The following is a 20,208-nucleotide window of genomic DNA, read 5'->3' as shown; positions in this document are numbered from 1 at the left end:
GGCAGCTTCGTTATATTTTTTGCCCAGAGGCCCAGAAACATACCAGTTTAAATAACAGTTTTAAAACTAGACAGACACAGAGTCCCTCTACACCAGATATCTGCAGATAGTGAGGCCTGTAAGGGTCTGGGTCCTGGGGCAGTTGCCCACTTTGCCTGGGTGGTAATCCAAAAGGTCACGACCAAATTCATATTTTAATCTGTAGGCCTAAATTGTGAGGTCATAATGGTGATTGTGTACCTTCTGTTCACTCATAACTTTGTATTTTGTATTACATTGGGCATATCTTCATTGACTCTTACATTGACTGTGTGCATAATGTGTGAATACGGGTGTAGCTTCCTTTTCTCTAACATTTTGACCTGTCGAAGATTCCAAGTAGAACCGTAGTGTAGTCAGTAAAAGCGTTGCATGTGGTATTGTGCAGGCGTCACCTTTTCCTTCCACGAAACTGCTACTTTTTCAAACACATTCCTTCGCCGCTAAACTAGTCCGACTCAATCAAAGACAACAACATTATTATAGGTCCAGCTAACCGCTAATGAAATGCTCCTTGTGTCTTCTTTAAAGCCCAGCTTTTGAGAAGCCTGGCCCTCCTTTCAGATGATTGTGCTGAAGACATGTCCCCGTACACGGGTATTGATTCGGCCACAATGGCACACAGAATTACTTTGGAGCTGCGGGAGAATGAGGAAGATCTTTGTTGCTCCGGCGAAAAATAGACCTCTCCTTTTGCTGTCCTCCAGAGTCTTTGTTAACGCCGACGCTCCCCGAGACTACAAGGGCCGTGCTGTCTGAGTCTGCTCCGCTTCATCCAAAGTTGGCTTCAGTGACGTGGCAGATGAATCCGTCCGTTTAGCCCGGCACGTGAAGTCATGCAGCATAGTGAGCGGTGTCACTAAGGCCTGCATTATGGAAAGATTGATTTGTTCATGAATAAAGAATGAGCAGTGTTTTCTGAATCTACGATCAAATATTGTGTAGCTGTTTGCTTTATTATGATCCCATATAGAAGCTGAAACACATTGATCATTTTCCACTGGTGGAGGAATCAAGTTGAACTCAAGAGCTCTCAGTACACCACTGACATCGACATATAGCTTATTCGGCTGTTGAAATAATCACTTTGTAATATGGGTTTACAATAAAACATGACATGAATGAACTGGATCAGACATTTAAGGGCAGCCCGATATAGAAATGACCATTACCACTAGTCCATGTTCAGTAGTGAGTCCTTTAGCCAGGTGTAGAGTAAGGGTGTGGAGGCTGTGGTGTTGGATGGGTGTCCAGCGTTTCTTGCTACATATTGGCTCATGTTGCACCATAGACCTGTAGTTTATGTTTTTATGATCCATAACCAAGATCTGTATGTTACCAGACCTTCACCATACTGTTCTACTATTTGTAGACAGCAAGATTTCAAACGTTCATTGTCATTGAACATAATCCAGGGTTTTGCTGAAACGTTCAAAACCAATGTTCTTTTGTGGCGATCACGTTGTACCTGCTTTATCATTATTAACGATGCGTGTGTCCACCTGTTATTTCAAAATAAGTAATATAATGAGCGGAAAAAGTCAACGTAGGGCGGGAGTGGAGGTTTGATGGGTCGAACAAACACAGGACTCTCACCCAGCAGGCCACTGTTTGTGTCCTGTGTGAAACCAGGTCAACATTGCCACTGACCAAGCGTCAGTAAGTTGGGAGTGAGGACCTGTTGGTTGTGAATCCTCTTTTCATCGTGTCCTTCGCTCCGCCTCAGGATTGATTTATGCTTGACACAAGGGGTTAATGGGAATCCAGTCCCAGAGACCCACGGCGTAGGTTTTGATTGATAGTTCAGCTTTCAGCCATCGATGACGCCCCAACATTGAGACGCATATTATTGTATGTGATCAGGTCACGTCCCGCTTTGATTGTATTCCCCGCAGTAACTTCTTCACTTCACTTTATAGAGTCTACAGAGGGAGGGTGGACTATGCACATACTTAAATAAGTGGAATCACATTCAGTAAACCTTCAGTTTCGCCTTCTCTCATTACTGAAGACTCGTGTTCATTCATTCACGGTGATGAAAAGCAGAAGAAGGACTCTTTCTTTAACTTTCTTAAAGGGATATTTTGGAGTTTTTTAACGTTGTTTTACACACAGTACTTATCCATAGTCAGCGTATTACCTACAGTAGATGTAACTTTACTCTACTTATTGCCTTGGGGAGTACTACTAAAGGAAAAAAAAGTTTAAACGAATCTGGAGTCGTAGAAATAGAAATGACCTTGCTGCCCGCTGCTCATCTCTGCTTGAGGCGAGAGGCTGCGCTATCCGAACAGTCAGCCTTCTTGTTGCATTGTGGGTAGTAGCGTAACATCATTTCCTTCACAATCAGCCATCTCCACCTGCATCGGACACATGTGGGAGAAGAAACAAGCAGCCAATCGCCGTTCTTGTGGTCCTCATGTGATATCCAACAAGTCTCATGGCGCTTACAGGCGTCAGCTCCATAGCTCCTGTAAAAACCTGATAACTACAACTTTAAATCGAGCGCATTGAATGAAAAGTAAGGTAGATATTTGCCTTAGTGCCACGGCCGTGACTACAGACAGAGAGAGCTCAGATAACGATCACTGTGTCACTAACAGGTGAGGCAGGTGACTCAGTACTTGGCATGAATTTGTGTGTTTGTGTGTGTGTGTGACATCTTACCAAGTGTGTGTAAGAGTGAGTTTACGAAGTCAGTTGGAAAGTGTATTATGCAGGTGTGTGTGTGTGTGTGTGTGTGTGTGTGTGTGTGTGTGTGTGTGTGTGTGTGCGTGCTATCTGCAGGTGTGTGTGTGTGTGAGACCATGTGTTTGTGACTAATTGGGAATTGTGAGGCTCCAGTCTCCCGTTTCCATCTCCATGACAACCTTGTGTGGAATCCCTTCCAAACCTTGCCCTCCTCCGCCTCCTCGCTCCCCCTGGCTTTCCTTCTTTCAAAAACAACTCACCAACACACTCACGCTCTCGGCTTTTCTTCGTCTGTCTGTCAACCTCTGCGGCTTCAGACGGAATGGAATGGCAGAGGAGGTTTTTTTTGCAGCCCCCTCCGTCCCGTCGCACGTTCTTACTTTACACTCGTGTGTCACGTCAGACACAACACGGCAGTCGGTTTCCACCTTTCTGTCCATCATCGCAGAGCTGAGCTCTCTCCTTTTCTTTTTCTTTTTTTTTTCCAAACGTTCTTTTGCTGCTTGTCAAAGTTGACGGAGGTGAGGTAAAGTGAAGACAGCAGCAGTTTGTCAGTCCTCTCCCTCTCCGTCCTTCCCACCACCCGTCCACCTACCCCCCCCCCCCTCACAGAAATGTCCATGCTGTTCACCACCTGGTCTTTTATTCGTCAGGTTTTCCATTGAAATCCCACTAATCGGTAAAATGTACAGTTATAAATTCCTTTTCTCTACAAGTGATGCAATCCATTCATGTTTCTCATTCCGTTTAATCTAGTCTTTGGTCACAGGGGACTCCCTGGCCTCCAGTCATATGGCGGTAAACTGTAATAATAGTCATAGTTGATAATGTCACGGAGGTGTGTGTCCTCTCGTTTTCGTGGCACACACCATGGTGTGTGTGTCGGTCCTGATGTGGGTGTGAGGCTCATAAATGTGTCCCCTGTTATCTGGAGAGACTGTGGACCGTCTGACAGTCTCTATGATATTATACGGACAAATATGTCAGCAATATATCACTACAACGTGCCATAAGTGTACTCAACATATATTGTATTGATGACAGAAACTATTTATGAAAAGTAGGCTACCTACCCACCATATGGATTTACTGTATCCGGAAGGAGCAGGACCTTAAGCAAGCATTAAGTAGCATCACAGGTTAAAAGCAGAGTTTTGAGTTTCAAAGTGACGGAACATGTCTAAGGTGCTGGGGAAGAGAGTTCCAGAGGGAGGGGGCAGCTATGGAAAAGGCCCTGTCCCCCCAGGTCCGGTGCTTGGACAGAGTGGCGGGGACAGGGGTAAGGAGGTTGGCGTCGGCGGATCTGTTGGTAGTGTGTCAGTGCAGGAGGTCAGAAAGGTATAAAGGGGCTGGGTTGCGGAGGGTTTTATATGTGATGAAGATCATTTTGAACCGGATTCTTTGCTGTATGGGGAGCCAGTGGAGGTTTTGATGGACTGGGGTGTTGTGATCTCTGGTGCGGCAGTGGGAGAGCAGACGGGCAGCTGAGTTTTGGATGTATCGTAGTTTGTTGGTTGATTTTGGCGGGTGAGCCGTACAGGAAGCTGGTGCAGTAGTCCAGTCAAGAGGTGATGAAGGCGAGGATGAGGGCTTCAGCGGCTGTGGAGACGGAGGGGAATGGACGGGCGATGTTTTTTTTAAATGGAAGAAGGATGTTTTTGTAAAACGGTTGACGTGGCGTTTGGAAAGAGAGGGTTTGATCAAAGATGACATCAAGGTACCGGATGTGTGTCTTTAGATTATGATTTGAGGAAAGCAGTGCTTAGTGTTCCAGAACCCAGGACTGAAGGTTCCAGACTTAAGCTCGCCATTTCCTCTTACTGTTGATGTGTGTGGTGTAGGGATTGGAGCTATCCTCCTTCAGCTCGGTGAGGACGGCTGTGAAAGACCAATGACATACTATTTTACAAAGTTATCCAAACGGCAACCAGCATATTCAAGCAGTGACACAAAGAGGCTTTGGTGTTGGCCATGAAGCTTTTTGAAATTGATCATGGTATACCGCAATCAGTTGCAATTTCACGCATGTAGCACCCAACCGGAGCGTGTCAATGTCAGACCTGTTCTAACCTACTGGAAATACTCTGTCCGGTTCTGCCAAGTAAAGCAAATACAGAAGTGTCTTAAAGCTGCATTCTCTCTAATGTCCATCAGGGGGCGACTCCTCTGGTTGTATAGAAGTCTATGAGAAAATGACTCTACTTTTCACCTGATTTATTACCTCAGTAAACATTGTAAACATGAGTTTCTGGTCTTACTCTCAATACAGCATGATGTTCATTTATTAAATAATGGTCCAGTTTAGAGTCAAATAAACATAAAGCAGAGTATGCTTTAGGGCGGGCTTACTGTGATTGACAGGTCTCTGCCGCTACCAGAGCCCTATACGCCGCCTCCACGTCACTCCTTTGCATTCCAAATATGGTCACACAATATGGTCACCGTTCATCAGTTGCGAAATAGCATAAATGGCGACAGCCGTATTCCAAGATGGTGACGGCCAAAATGTCAAACTTGAAGCTTCCAAGCGATGGTCCACAAACCACGACGACTACGTCCACTTCTTATGCACAGTCTGTGGACAGGACACGAAAGCTCTATAGGGCCACATAGCTGGTTTGTAATTTGGTCACAATTGAGCCTCTTGCTGTTTTTTGATTTTGACAATTTCGGAAGCAGTTGTCCAGTTTGCCATTTTCAATGGCGACTTTGTGTAAATAAGCTTTCTTCTTCACCGTTGGTTGTTTGTCTTCCTGTCCTGTCTTCCTGTCCGGTTTTTGCATCAGCCGCATGATAGAAACGCCATCACCGCGCTCATGAGGCATTACACTGACATTGTACCAGGGAGCTGGCGGGGTAAAGTCTCTTTAACGTCCGGTTCGGAGTTATTTTTGACATTTGCGTTCTCACGTACAGCTCCTCAGGAAAATGTCGAGATAAAATAATGAGGTTGCAGTACTTATGTGAAAAGGGGCTTTAGTCTGCTGTTCGATGCTTACCCAGCAACAAACAACAGACAGACATTCAGCCAAAGAGAGAGTGGAAACCAAACCAGAGCGAAAAAGGTGAGTGATTATTGGACTTAGTGGACATTAGTCGGAATGATCGCTAACATTGCTCTGTGTGTGCTGGATGTACATGAGGACATTTAACATGTTAGCCATATCAGCTTTATATCTGTCTATTTCTGTGTTTTTCTGCTCCCTAGTGGCTAAAAATCATTGAATGCAGCTTTAACCTAATTATGCCATAATATCTCCTGCTGACTCAAATGTGGACTCACTAAGCATGTCAGAGCATCAAGTCACATGACTTCTTTTAGTGTTAAAGAGCGTTGACCATGACATTTCCATTATGGCCTCTCTTTCACAATGCCCACAAAGTAATGAGAGGATTCAAATGTTATGGAACTCACCGAGGTAAAAAAAACAGCTTGATGGAAAGAAGGGAACATCTGAATGAACAGAAATTAAGTGGGATGAAATCAAGAAGTAAGGAGGGCAGCGGAGTGGGGGTGGGGTGTAGATTATAGGGTGAGAAAGAAGCAGTGAGGACGGGCAAGTGAAAGCCACAAAATGAAGGAAGAAAGGGGGACCAAGATGGCGAGGGAGAACAAGGGAGGAGGAGGAGGCTCGAAAGGATGAAGGGATGGATGATGAAGGGGTGGGGTGTGAGGGTTCAGTGCAGGAGGGTGGTTTTGGGTGACAGGCCTCATTGAATAGACCTCTATTCTCCCCTCTGCTGGCTTCTCTTCTCATGCAAAACAGGCCTGTTCAGCCTCCCAGCCATCCGTCACACAACAGAAAGACCATGGCAGGCCCTTTACGAGCCTCACACTCGCATAATCCACCCCCCACACCACCCACCCACCCCACCATCTCTCAACCCCACAATCCAGCACCCAACAGGGGGTGGAGTGGGTAACAGCAGTGTGTGTATGTGTGTGTGTGTGTGTGTGTGTGTGTGTGTGTGTGTGTGTTGGGCAGTTGGGGGATGGGTACGGGTGTATCTTCGCCAAAGTGCCTTGGGAAGAAGGGCCACCTAGGCTGAGAGCGGGACAACAACAAAAAAAAAAGCAGAGACGTAACTTGTTTTGAGGCTGCATGGACGTCATATTGGGACACCAGGGAGGTTAGGAGGGGTTAACCTGCCTGGGATGTAGTGTGTGTGTGTGTGTGTGTGTGTGTGTGTGTGTGTGTGTGTGTGTGTTTGGGGAGTGGAACAGGGGGCCATTGAAAGTGTTGGTTCAGAGCTACAAGTCAATGACAGCTGGAGGGAGCGCAGTTTATATTTGCGTTATTCGTGCGTGCTGGTGCGGGGCGCATATTCACATTCACTGTGCATGACAATGCGTGTGTGTGTGGACGCTGCATACATGTGATGGAGGACGTTTAGCCGGTAGACTAGGGAATGACAGACACCAACAGTGTCAGAATGAGAGCTACAGAGAGCCTTTGCTGATGCTCTTGCCCCTCTGACAGTGAATCCCAGATTGATGTAACTAGCCTGGTATCGTCTGTTTCAACTGCCGACTCCCGACTCCTCTTCGGCGCTCAAGGTTCAGCCGACTCGTGCTGTCACTTTCCTCCTGACTGTCTTTTAGGCCTTGTAGTCATTTCAGAACTCCACTCGTTCTGCTTTAATCAGAGACTGAGGATTCTGGATCGGAGTCCGAAAGGCATTAAGCTAATGCTAACATTACTAGTTCATGCTACGTCAGACGGCACACGTCCACTCAAATTTAGTTTCTTAGATATTTAAATGATTAACAACTCATTTTTACATTTTGTGTAATGTGATGTGACAGTTTTTTTGGTTTTAAAGGGACAGGTCACCCCAAAATCTACGTCATATAGTCCCATTATGGTGGGGAGAGGACAGACGTCTCTACGGTCGATATCTCGACGTCACAGTTGCAGGTGTTCACGGGAGCAGCAGGGCACACTTCTGACCTCAGCCAATCACAGCCGGCTGTCATGAGAAAAGACACTCCTGAAACGTTCAAGCGCGGACAGAAGAATAGTGCTTTTCCAGTGTGGCGTTAAATGGCTCTTTAAAAAAAGATCATTACCGTTTTTGGATGATTCCTAACCTGTCTCGGTTTGCTATGCCTGCTGTCAAAATACTCTACATTCTTTCTTTTTTGTAAATGACAGACGACAATCCAATCCAAACAAACAAAAAGAGACACCGCTCACAAACCCAAATGTTCCACCAAATCAAGTTCAGTAAACCAGCCCTTCTCCCTGAGCACCCAGCATTCAAACTCACTCTTTTGCAATCACTTTCACACAAATCATCCCTCATGTTAATGCCAAATTTAAACCGTGGGGATCGTTTAAAAGCACAGGAAAGAAACAGAGGGGGACAAGATTTGGACTCAATGACCAATTTCCCATGTGAAATCAATGAACAATGTCAGACATCCCACTGGGATACAACAGCAACATGGCAACGAATGACCTACTAGATGTGTTGAAGTGCAGGATGTTAATTCTAATGTTATTCCTAAAATACTGGGCTGGTACACACGCGCACACTATTTTAAACAAGTATTCTCCAGAATGCATTGCTCAAATAAACCCCTGCTGCACTGTAACTACTCAGGCTGGGTTCGAACATGCGCGGGACGGCCCGCAAATCAAAAGAAATCAAATCGTTCAACCACTTAAACAAATTCATGAATTCTGAGTCCATCTGGGACTGACATAAAGCAGCCACGTCTGCAGCTGAGTGGGTGGCCCTCGCACTCTCACCCGGGGGCTCCCCAGCACAACTACAGTCTGATCTGCTGGCTGGCGAGCAGCTCCACTGCAGCAGATTAGGCGCTGCTCAAGGGCACCTCAGCCGTGGTAGTGAGGGAGGTGTGAGGGCTGCTGTTTCAATATTTATCCAGTCAGCGGGGGAATCGAACAGACATCATGTGGTCTTATCTGTCGCTGTCTGGATGGATAGTTTATGCCTGGCTTCTATTATTATCGCCGCCAGTGTTAAGCCTGTGAGGAGATAATGTGTTGGATCTTGTGCGTGCATGTGTCTGTCTGTCCGCGGCTAAACTCGCATACTGCTGGACATGTCGGCCTAATATTTGTTTGTGCTCATTTATGATTGTGTGCTCAAGGACCTCTCTTGATTACAGTGATTCATACATTTTGAAAAAAAAAATTCCACTTTAGCCGGAACAATCGAGTGAAATTCAGCTCTTCTGAGTGCACTTCTCAAATGATGTGTTAACCAATGACCGGTGACCGCCTGGTAAATATTATGTGGTCACATGATATTTCCTGATTTTCTATTGCTTGAACACTCAATCGGATCTTATAATGGAACTAATTTTGAGACAAATACACCAGCATAACCAAAAAATAAATAAAGAATCATGCTAAAGTCAACCCAAAAAAGGCCCGTAAACCAGTTAGTCAGACAGCAGCTCAGAGGCTCGGATCCTGTACGAGTTTAAAATGCTCTCATGATGTTAAATTCTTCCTGATTGTGGTTCTGCGTGCTGTTTGAAAGGACAATGATCCTGCCAGTTCACTTTACAGGCCTGCTGTGGTGAAGAAAGAACAAGGTCTCCCTCTGCTGGAGACACAGTGATTTTGACCTTAAACCCAGAATCCATATGAAGAAATCTGTCTTTAGAGGTCCAACTCTTAGGACTCAAGAATTTAATGAACTATGGGTTATAAATTAAATAGATACTTGTTCCTTTACTTCCAAATTGTATCCATATAAATGTTAAAAGGACTTTCTTTGTACCAGAAATGTGTTAAACCAGAGCTTTATAATATATAGCTAGATTACACGTACACAAACTCGGCAGCAGTCTTCATGATTACTGTGTACTTATTGTGTATAAGTCATATTTATCAACTGAGAAGAATTCTATGCTCTCTCTCTCACGCTGCATAAAAGATGCAGGGTTGGTTGGCACAATGTTGAGATGCTACAGTTACAAAAAGATTAAGCTACCAATAGAAACGACTTAAACATTTCAAGCAAACATGAACATTCAAAAGAATATCTGCACATTTCTAAAACCAAAGTTTAAAATTGAACATTTTAAGCAACTGGAATTGCCAGTGACTATTCAAGATAATTTACTCAGATTAAATACAATGTTCTCAATCTTCTAAATAGTTTGAATTGCTTCAAAATACCCAAACAAAATATAATTTACCAGAGCAGAAAATAGTCAACCTCGTTCTCCCAAGGGTTTGGATTCATTGACTGGAATCCCATTTAATTATGAGATTATTTTTCACTACATTTTCTTTAGATATGGGGGAAAAAAAGTTAAAACATGCAACCAGTGTTAGCTCTGCTATACATACATACATACATACACACATATACATATATATATATATATATATATATATATATATATACACATACATACATATATATATATATATATATATATATACACACATATACACATATATATATATATATATATATATACACACATATATATATATATATACACACATATATATATATATATACACATACATAATGTATAGATATATATCTATATATAGATCTCTCTCTCGATAGATAGATATATAGATATATATACACACACATGCTTCTAAATCTTTATACTGCAACAATAAGTCCCCCTGGTGGTGTATAGATCATTTCATACGTCGGCTCAACATTCTAAATGACTTAATTTCCTGTTGCAGTGTTTGTGAGCGACAGTTGATCATACGACAGGAAGTAAACACGGACTCGAGCTATATATAATTATACTGTATATCCACGGTGTTTTTAACTTATTTTCTCGAAGTTGATGGTGAAAACAAATATAACTCCAGTATTCATGCGATCAGACGTCAGTCAAACTGCTTGTGTTCAAAAGTCAAGGGAATTTGCACCGCATTCGTGCACGTGACTGAATGGACATGACACCGACATACAATTAAATGTTTATTGCGTAAAGACAACAATCAGTAATCACCATAGACTGTATATAAGAAGGTAATGACATGCTAGAATTTACTAGATGGAGCCCAGGATGAAGACTGCTACTGTCACTTTAAGATGAGGCTCGTGACGGCAGAGCAGAAAAAAAAAAAAAAAAAAAAAGGAAAAAAAAAACCACGTGATAAAAAAGAAAAAAAGAAAAAGGAGTTCACGGTGCCTTCTGACCTGCAGTCGTCAAATAAACACTTATTTTAACGAACTGAAGCAGAAAAAAAAAAAAACGCGGAAATAAATTAGACCTCAGTGGGCACGGCTGTCCGTCAATGGCGGTAGTTGAACCAAACCTCGCGCGCTCTCAGCGGCCAATCAGCGACAGATTTGCCGGCACAGGTACGCGCCGGCCATTAGAAGCAGAGCATCAGCCGTCATCTTCTATTTCCGTTAAATACTAGCCTTTCCACCAAGGGGTTGGCCACAAACGGGGTTCATGCTATTCAACAATGCAGAGGCCAGTTTACACTGTCAAGGAGGAGAAACCTTTATTTTTTTTTAAAGACCATTAAAATAAATACTATACAGAATCCAATGTAGAAAACGTGATACTGCTTCTATCTCAAAAAGGGTTAACAATTCCGCAGTCATCTTTAAAAAATAGCACTGACTATACACCTCAAAACATGACGGTTCTCCTACACACCAAACCCCACGATGACAGGCATTGTAATGATAGCTCAGAGAAGAGGGGGGGGGATCTCTATATACTTCTGTAGTTTGGTCCTTTCATATCAGATAAACCCCCCCCACCCCCACTCCTAACATTTTAGGCGAGGTAGGTTACAAAAAGACACCTGCCACCTTATCAAAAATCCAATATTGTGTTGAAAAATAAAATCTAAATGAACAATAATGTCAAAAGCGTTAGAGATGAAAATCCAACCAGGTCGTCAGGGTCTAGAGGCAAAGTCTCCACAGAACTCACCGTTGTTTTTGCCTCCGAACGTCTGTGGCCACCAGTCAGTCTTCAACTGAATGCTACTGCACACGCGACTGTACAAGTCAAGCGCTATGTACAATAGCAATTAAAAATATAATATATATGAAACAGCAGTAAAAGGATCAAAACGGTAAACAACTCATTCATGAAGGATTTTACTATATAGGTCTTTTTATTGAATATGCCCTGTGTACTCTAGCCCCAGAAACCTCTTAACATGAGCATGGATGGGAGTTAAAAGGCTGTTTTCAGTACACTGAAGGTTGCTTAAATACTGATCTGGTCAAATGCAGCGCTTCCCATTGTATTTAGAGCATCGGTGCGTTTGAGTCCAAACTGAACTGCAGTCTAAGCCACTCGTCTATGTCCGGGTGCAAATTATAGCCGCATTTCACAAAAGCTTGGGGTTAGCGTCGTGCACGTTATCAATTAAGCCGAGGTACACATTTTTCTTGTTTAAGCTTTTGCTGACAGAACTAGAATATTTTCAAACATTAACTTTGTTGGGGCGTTTTTAAATTTATTTTTTTTAAATGCGCTTTTGGAAACGCGGTTATGTTTTGCATGTGTAGGACCCAGTTACAAACTTGCTTGTTTGAGGTTAAAAGTCCTTTTGTTTGCAAAAACATGAATGTCGAAATTAATGCTTTAAGATTTAGAGGGGGGGGGATTAGCTGAAGGAAGAATTTAGGTGCCAATGTGGGGTAATGGACTATGGCAAGCAGATGAAGCAGGTCAGTAATTCCATCCTTCCAAAAAAAAATAAAAAATGATGTCAACGGTAAGGGAGGAACAATGGCCACATTCTTCCTTCCCTTAGAATGTAAAGGGTAAAGTCATGGTGGAATTTAGCAAAAGAACGTTCTTAGATTTCAGATCGTATAAGAAAACAAGGTTTTTACTGCTAAAAAGAGTGGGGAGAGGGTGGACGACGGGCGCGTGGACTCTTCTAGATGAGATCGGCCACATTCATGGGCATCTCCTCCACGGTGGTGTTGTAGAATGTCTCAATGTCCCTCAGGGTTCGCTTGTCGTCCTCGGTCACCATGTTGATGGCGACTCCCTTTCTGCCGAAACGACCACCCCGACCAATCCTGATGGAGAATCATGAGATAAGTCTTACTAAGCGCCGGCAGCTCCAGACAGAGTATTTCGAGGACAAGTCACACAGGATGGGAGACAGTCCCAGGATATATGGATGTAACGTTCAGATCATTTGATTCTTTGCTCTGCAGCTCTCGTCTTACCTGTGGATGTAGTTTTCCCTGTTGGTCGGCAGGTCGTAGTTGATGACTAGAGACACCTGCTGGACATCAATCCCTCTGGCCTGAGCAGGAGCAGAGCCACCATTAGCATCCACAGTACAGAGGTCAAGCAGAGACTTTCCCCGTTTCAGGCAGTCATCCAGACCACGTGAACCACAAAGGAACTCATCTGACCCAAAGTCTACAGTACATCAATTTAATCTCAGATACCATTTGGTTGAACACGGCCAAAATGGCCTACAAAAAAGGAATCCCTGAACCAGTGCTTCCAGTCAGAAGAGATAACATTTCAAGGGTAAAACTGAATGTAATCCACCAATTAGTTGTCAGTCAAGGACTTGAGCCCAGCTACAGTGGAGGGCAGATAGGCTTCTCTACCAAGGAACATTCAGTCCTTCACCAACACTGCAGATGGGAGGAGAGGGAACCCTGGACCGCACACAGCACTGGTCTTAGATAGCCGGTGTAAAGGGAGATGTAGTACGTACCAGCAGGTCAGTGGTAATGAGGACTCTACTGGAGCCAGAGCGGAACTCCCTCATGATCAAGTCTCTCTCCTTCTGGTCCATGTCACCGTGCTGAAAGTCGAGAGCGGAGAATACAAGCGAGACAAAGACGTGACCAGAGTGTTACACAGCTAGAACAGCCACAATCAGGTTCTTCACACTCAACATCATTGCATTATTTTCACTACAACCTTGTGGTTTATAGCCTCAACCCCAGAGTAACGGGGCTTTCACAGGCTCAAGTAAACGTGCAAAACCCCAAAGTTATCTCGTTAAACCACTGTAAATGATGGGTGGTGCATGTGGAGGCCCTTACCAGAGCAGACACGGTGAAGTCTCTGGCGTGCATCTTCTCGGTCAGCCAGTCCACTTTCCTCCTCGTGTTGATGAAGATGACCGCTTGTGTGATGGTCAGAGTTTCGTACAGGTCACACAGCGTGTCCAGCTTCCACTCCTGAGGACCACCACCAGGTCAGACACAGCACTTTGTACATCTGGGCACATTATACTCCGTTGCCTATTGCTATTGTTAGCACAACTAGCTTAAACTAATGTTTGGACTGTAGTGCTTACAGAGAGGTTCTTGTTATTTAGCCTACCCCCATAGATAGAAACTAAACCGTTCAACAGCATCCCAAACCACATCTATCATAAGAGATCACAGGGGACTCATGTTTGCCGACTGAACTCCACGTCAACTAGAAGCCGTTTCCCCACCTCTTTCTCCACGTTGATGTAGAACTGACGGATGCCCTCAAGGGTCAGCTCCTCCTTCTTCACCAGGATTCTGACAGGTTCACGCATGAACTTCTTTGTGACTTCCAACACGTCAGCTGGCATGGTGGCCGACAGGAGGACAACCTGAACACAGACGAGGGAGACGGTTAGAGCTTCAGACTTAGCTGAACAGTGCATCCAGTCATCTTAATAAAAGATACAATATAAACATTTCAAGGGTAAAACTGAATGTAATCCGCCAATTAGTTGTCAGTCAAGGACTTGAGCCCAGCTACAGTGGAGGGCAGATAGGCTTCTCTACCAAGGAACATTCAGTCCTTCACCAACACTGCAGATGGGAGGAGAGGGAACCCTGGACCGCACACAAACCTGACACCTGCTAGTCTGACGTAAAGCCTTAGGTCTTACCTGTGTGCTGCTCGCAAGTTTCTGGAAAATCTCATAGATCTGGTCCTTGAACCCTCGACTGAGCATCTCGTCAGCCTCGTCCAACACAAACATTTTGATGAACTTGGAAGCTGCAGGAAAAAAAAATAATGGCATAAATGGATAAGAACACGACACGTTTAACGCTCTCATGCACGTGGTCAGTGTTGATTGGTTAGGGTGCTGCATTCAGAGTAGTGATGTATGATCACGTCTCTGTAGCCCTGCTGCGCTGAGGACTCAGGCCGACAAAACGCCGACCAAAGCAACAACACAGCAGCGGTTTACAGAGTCAGCTGACACGCATGGGTTTCATCATTATACAGCAGGTCATGTTTCGCTCTCACTCAATTCCCCATGCAGGAGGCCACATTTCTAGGATTGCATGTTGAGTATTTCATCCACACATATATATATATATATATATATATATATATATATATATATATATATATATATATATATATATATATATATATATATATATATATATATATATATATATATATATATATATATATATATATATATATATATATATATATATATATATATATATATATATATATATATATATATATATATATATATATATATATATATATATATATATATATATATATATACATATATATATATATATATATATATATATATATATATATATATATATATATATATATATATATATATATATATATATATATATATATATATATATATACATATACATATATACATATATACATATACATATACATATATACATATATACATATATATATATATATATATATATATACATATATACATATATATACATATATATATATACATATATATACATATATATACATATATATACATATATATATATATATATATATATATACATATATACATATATATATATATACATATATATATATACATATATATATACATATATATATACATATATATATATATATATATATATATATATATATATATATACATATACATATACATATATATATATATATATATATATATATATATATATATATATAGTGTAAAGTTGTATAACTATGAGTCAATCATCTTTAAATTTATTTGAGAAACCAATTCAGTTAGGACTTACAGAGGTTCTTGCGATTCAACATGTCAAAGACACGGCCTGGGGTTCCCACCACAATGTGAGGAGATTCGAGCTGGAGCTTCTGGGATTCACTGCGAACGTTGGTCCCTCCGATACAGGCATGGCAACTGGCTCCCATGTAGTCACCCAGGGCCAGCACCACCTTCTGGATCTGAATTTCAAAGAAACACAAGTGCGTTTTAAAAAACAAAACGACCTAAAACTGTAAATCCATGAATTGCTAACAAACAAAGCACGTCATAGGCTGCCTGCTGGATCTGGACTGAGGTTGTACTGTTTGTCTCCATGTTGGACTTATTGTCTTCCAGGTAGACCGTTGTCATGTCTGGCAGTTCAGCTTAACTGCAGGAGCCACACCAATATTCAAATTATAAATCTTTAAGTGGTTTTGATGCGCTGTATCGAATAGATTGAAGATTCGCAACACATTTCTTAGAAACATTTGAACGTTGTGCTTTTTATATAAACCTGATATTTTTGCAGTTTCAGATAGAGCTACACGCATCAGTTTCCCCTATATTCATAGAGTTATGAACAACTTTCTGTTCCACACAGAACAGACGAGTGAAGTTAGTACTAAAAAATAAAATTAAAATAATTTAAACTCAACCTGAAAAATCACTACTCAAATTGACGGTTGTGCTTTATGGATTAATTTCCCCCCCGGTGGATGACATCTTAAAATATGACTAACATTTAGAGCACAATTTCAAATCAATAGCCTTTGAATCTATATTCAAAACAGAAATGTGATACAGCCCTAGTTTTGAGCATATTAAGACTCTTTCCATCAGGGTTAATCATCTGCAAGTTAGCCATAAAACAGGAAGTCTCTACCTATGATAGAACTGGTGCTGTGCAAGCATTAGATTTAATTTGAAACCAAACGCATTGAATCAGAACAAGACGTTAGTAGATTGGGCACATAATGAGTCCCTGCCTCCTCTTGATCGCCCTCCAGGTGTTTTATACACAGGTAAAGTATGCTGATGACACCTTTAATTAAGAAGCAGGATGGTGCTGCATTCAGAGTAGTGATGTATGATCACGTCTCTGTAGCCCTGATGCGCTGAGGACTCAGGCCAACAAAACGCCGACCAGAGCGACAACACAGCAGCGGTTTACAGAGTCAGCTGACACGCATGGGTTTCATCATTATACAGCAGGTCTCCTGACTTAGCGGCTGTCACCATGTATTAGTATTAACGGCCAGACATTAGGTATGTTATGGCCTGAGCAACCGATTACACTTTACAAGCTGGTCTCCTATCACCTCATATTCAACTGAGCTCAAACACAAGTTTTGATCACTTTTTAAGCTCAAATACATGTTTCAGCATGCACCATTTATTACAAGTGTGGAGTTCTCTTCTTATTAATTAAAAACAGTCAGATGTGATCCAGTTTGGCTGACTTCCCCAGTACTGAGGAACTACTGGAGGGGAAGTTTGAAGAAAACAAGTTTGTACGTCAAATTGATTGCAACACTGGTTAAGCCTGTGGGACAAGATAGTGTTTAAATGTCTTTAGTCTCAACTGAAATAAATGAAACCTTGCAGTGTGATTTATGTTAACGGCAACTACAAAACTACTCGGGGTGACATTTTGACTGCCAGTGAACTGAGCACAATACTTTGAGATTTCAGAGACAACATTATCAGATTTGTTGAAACTAAGCAAATATTTCCATTGGTTTATTAGCCAAAAACAAACTTTTCAACATACAATCTCTGTAGGTTTCCCCCCACACTGTTATGTGACGTTAGCCTACCTGCTGAGCCAGCTCCCTAGTGGGAGCCAAGACCAGAGCCTGGGTGCTTTTCATCTCCACATCAATCTGCTGAAGGATGGAAATGGCAAAGGTGGCAGTCTTCCCAGTGCCAGACTGGGCCTGAGCGATCACATCATATCCTAAAAAACAAAAACAGTATTACAAGAGTTTCATTCACTGTGGTGCACAGGAAAAATATAAAACTGCCTCGATCTGTCCCCTCACTTGATTAACTGCAAGGGTGGCGACGGTTTTATCAACCCATGGCGCTCAGGTGACTTCCTCAGCCCAATATAGATAGACAATAAATACCAAACTGTGTTTAAATTGACAGGAGAACAACGGCCTATATTAAGAAAAAAACCTAACATGTATAACAACATGGCTCATCAATGATCTGCAATTAGTATTGGTGGCAAAAAAAAAAAAAAAAAAGGTTCATAAGATGGGTTTTTAAGTTAGTGTTTCAGTTAACTCAAGGAGTGAATGATAGAATATTTCTCAATATTTTAGGTACGGTATGTTGAGGAACGACGCTGTGATAGTGAGGATGTCTCCAGTAAGAGGCCTTACTTACCCTTGATACAAGGCATAATGGCTCTCTGCTGGATAGCAGAGGGCTTCTCAAAACCATAGGCATAAATTCCCCTGAGCAGAGCCTCGCGCAGGTTCATCTCATCAAAACTGTCCGTGATCTCATTCCAGTTGCTCTGCAAGGTGGAAAGACAAACACATAACATTGAAAGCTGTGGACTCAAATGTGATTGTCACAACAAAAAGCAAGGGGGTTCCTTACACTACCTAGATATACAATTGTTCTTCGCCTTACAACTAGATAGGAAATTTCACTCTAGTAAATAAAACATCTTCAGTACCACTGTTACAGGGGACTCACCTCAATGATGCCATCTGGCTCCATGCCCTCTGGGCCATTGTCTCTGTGAACGAGAATACAATAAAGTCATTGTTCTTCCGTCCGCCACAGAAAAAAAACATAATTTTCATCACCTCTCCATTTTAATAGAAAATCAAAAGCTTCGGAATGCGAGTGATTAATAAAAATCGGCTTATCGGAACATTCCCATGCTCGTCGACTCTTCACCGAAACCAGATTACACAATACATTCTTTCTCGTTAACAAATTTCATTTTGTCAGACACTTATATATTAAAGTATTTCACTGGTCACACAATACCTTCGAAACATTGAAATCGCTTTTTATCTTAACTGCTAGATAAACGTTTAGCCGTTCAATCCTTGTGCTTTTAAGCAAACTCCTTTCTTTTTTTACACGCGTCCGCCATTTCTACTGCATACATTCAAGATGGTCGTTCTTCCAGTAGGGGTGTAACAGTCGGAAGCGAGTCGAGTGGAATAGCGGCCTAGCAGCGTAAAATGTCGGCTAATTATCTATAATACGACTTATGAATACTATGGCCAAGACATGGTTCTAATTTCAATGCGATAAGATGGTGATAATATTTTTTTTAATGCTCTGCTGGCTGTAGCGCACGGTCCGACATAGCCACTGCTAACAGGCCCGTTTGTATGTGGCCTTTTATTGGAATTGTCCAGTCAGCGAAACACATTACCGATGCGTGTACGGACACAAATCACGTATTTGTTCACGGGGGTAGCATATGCTATCATGCTAGCATCCACTAACCTCTCCCAGCAGCAGTTAGCGGCCTACGCTAACCGCATTGTCCGAGCGCCCGTTAGCACTACCGCGGCCATGTGCGCCCGTCGTACGAAAAGAACAAATTATTCTACATTTCTGCCCCCAGACCTCAAAGTGCCTTACTCTACTATATCATAGACCGCGAATTACACCATTACAATAAAATAAGTAATTTATTAACAGGCTAAGACCGACGGAAACCGAAGTATAAAATTGTGGCCTAAAGCAGGCGCGTTCACGTGCTACCCGAGGCGCCGGTTGACATTTAATTTTCCTCGGATCCGTTTCAGCTCTAACGCCACCATTGTGCCACCAAATTAACGTTTTAATTAAATTTATGGAGCAACATATATACAATCAACGTAAAATAGCAACACGTAACGCGAGTTCGTCGTATAATTTAATGAAATGTGAAGACGTTGGTCCGAGGCAGGCTATCGACAGGCCGAACTGTTAGTAGAGCACAGAAATCTCAAGATGCTCCGTTTTAGTGTCTACTTTTACAAGATTCATCGATAACAAAGACTAACGTATCGACGAAAATGAGTTTCTAAAATTCTGAACCGCAGAACGCCGGTAAAACCATAAAACCTTTCCTTACCTATTATCATATTCAGCCGACATTATTCCAAAGAAAGAAACTGCGGCAGAGATGTCTTATATACGTCGACAACACACAAAAAGGCCTTCTCATTGCAACAAACCGCCGTCATTTACCCGTAGTCCCGCCCACGGACACTAGTGATTGGTCGGTTTGTACGTCATATATAAGTAGGCGGGGTGTAGAGTCTAACGTAGCGCACGATTGACTTGCTGTTAGCATGCCAGGGGGGCGGTGTTTAACTTTTATAAGGAAACTGTACCAAAGGTAACAACGCTTTTTTCACCCGCGCTACGCTGGTATTTGTTTTTAAGCCCCTCATTCTTAGTTCAGCCTTTCGTCAAGGCGGAGAAAAAACCCTTCCCAACGGTTGATTTTTCTGTGTTCTTCTGAACCCATTCTTATACAGACTATGTCTGA

At 42.3% G+C, this 20,208-nt stretch overlaps 1 protein-coding gene and 2 non-coding genes across 3 annotated transcripts; all 3 read right to left on the bottom strand.

The window, feature by feature from the left end:
* Positions 1 to 11,801: 11,801 nt before the first annotated feature.
* eif4a1a (eukaryotic translation initiation factor 4A1A) lies at positions 11,802 to 19,852 on the bottom strand. Its single transcript, XM_068713638.1, has 11 exons — positions 19,789 to 19,852; positions 18,402 to 18,444; positions 18,084 to 18,216; positions 17,507 to 17,646; positions 15,718 to 15,886; positions 14,577 to 14,686; positions 14,148 to 14,291; positions 13,747 to 13,884; positions 13,413 to 13,502; positions 12,907 to 12,986; positions 11,802 to 12,753 (listed from the first exon to the last, which is right to left on the bottom strand). The coding sequence occupies exons 1-11, from the start codon at positions 19,809 to 19,811 to the stop codon at positions 12,609 to 12,611; spliced, it is 1,215 nt and encodes a 404-aa protein (XP_068569739.1). The 5' UTR covers positions 19,812 to 19,852; the 3' UTR covers positions 11,802 to 12,608.
* On the bottom strand, positions 14,780 to 14,918 carry LOC137874986 (small nucleolar RNA SNORD10). The gene has a single exon (XR_011103378.1). It is a non-coding gene; the product is annotated as a small nucleolar RNA SNORD10 (small nucleolar RNA).
* LOC137874987 (small nucleolar RNA SNORD10) lies at positions 16,758 to 16,896 on the bottom strand. The gene has a single exon (XR_011103379.1). It is a non-coding gene; the product is annotated as a small nucleolar RNA SNORD10 (small nucleolar RNA).
* Positions 19,853 to 20,208: the final 356 nt, after the last annotated feature.

Source organism: Cebidichthys violaceus, unplaced genomic scaffold (genome assembly GCF_023349555.1).
Source record: "Cebidichthys violaceus isolate CVI_PGR_0920_01 unplaced genomic scaffold, fCebVio1.0.p SCAF_19, whole genome shotgun sequence".
Taxonomy (NCBI): Eukaryota; Metazoa; Chordata; class Actinopteri; order Perciformes; family Stichaeidae; genus Cebidichthys; species Cebidichthys violaceus.
Note: the sequence above shows the minus strand (reverse complement) of the source record. Positions and strands in the feature narration are given on the sequence as shown.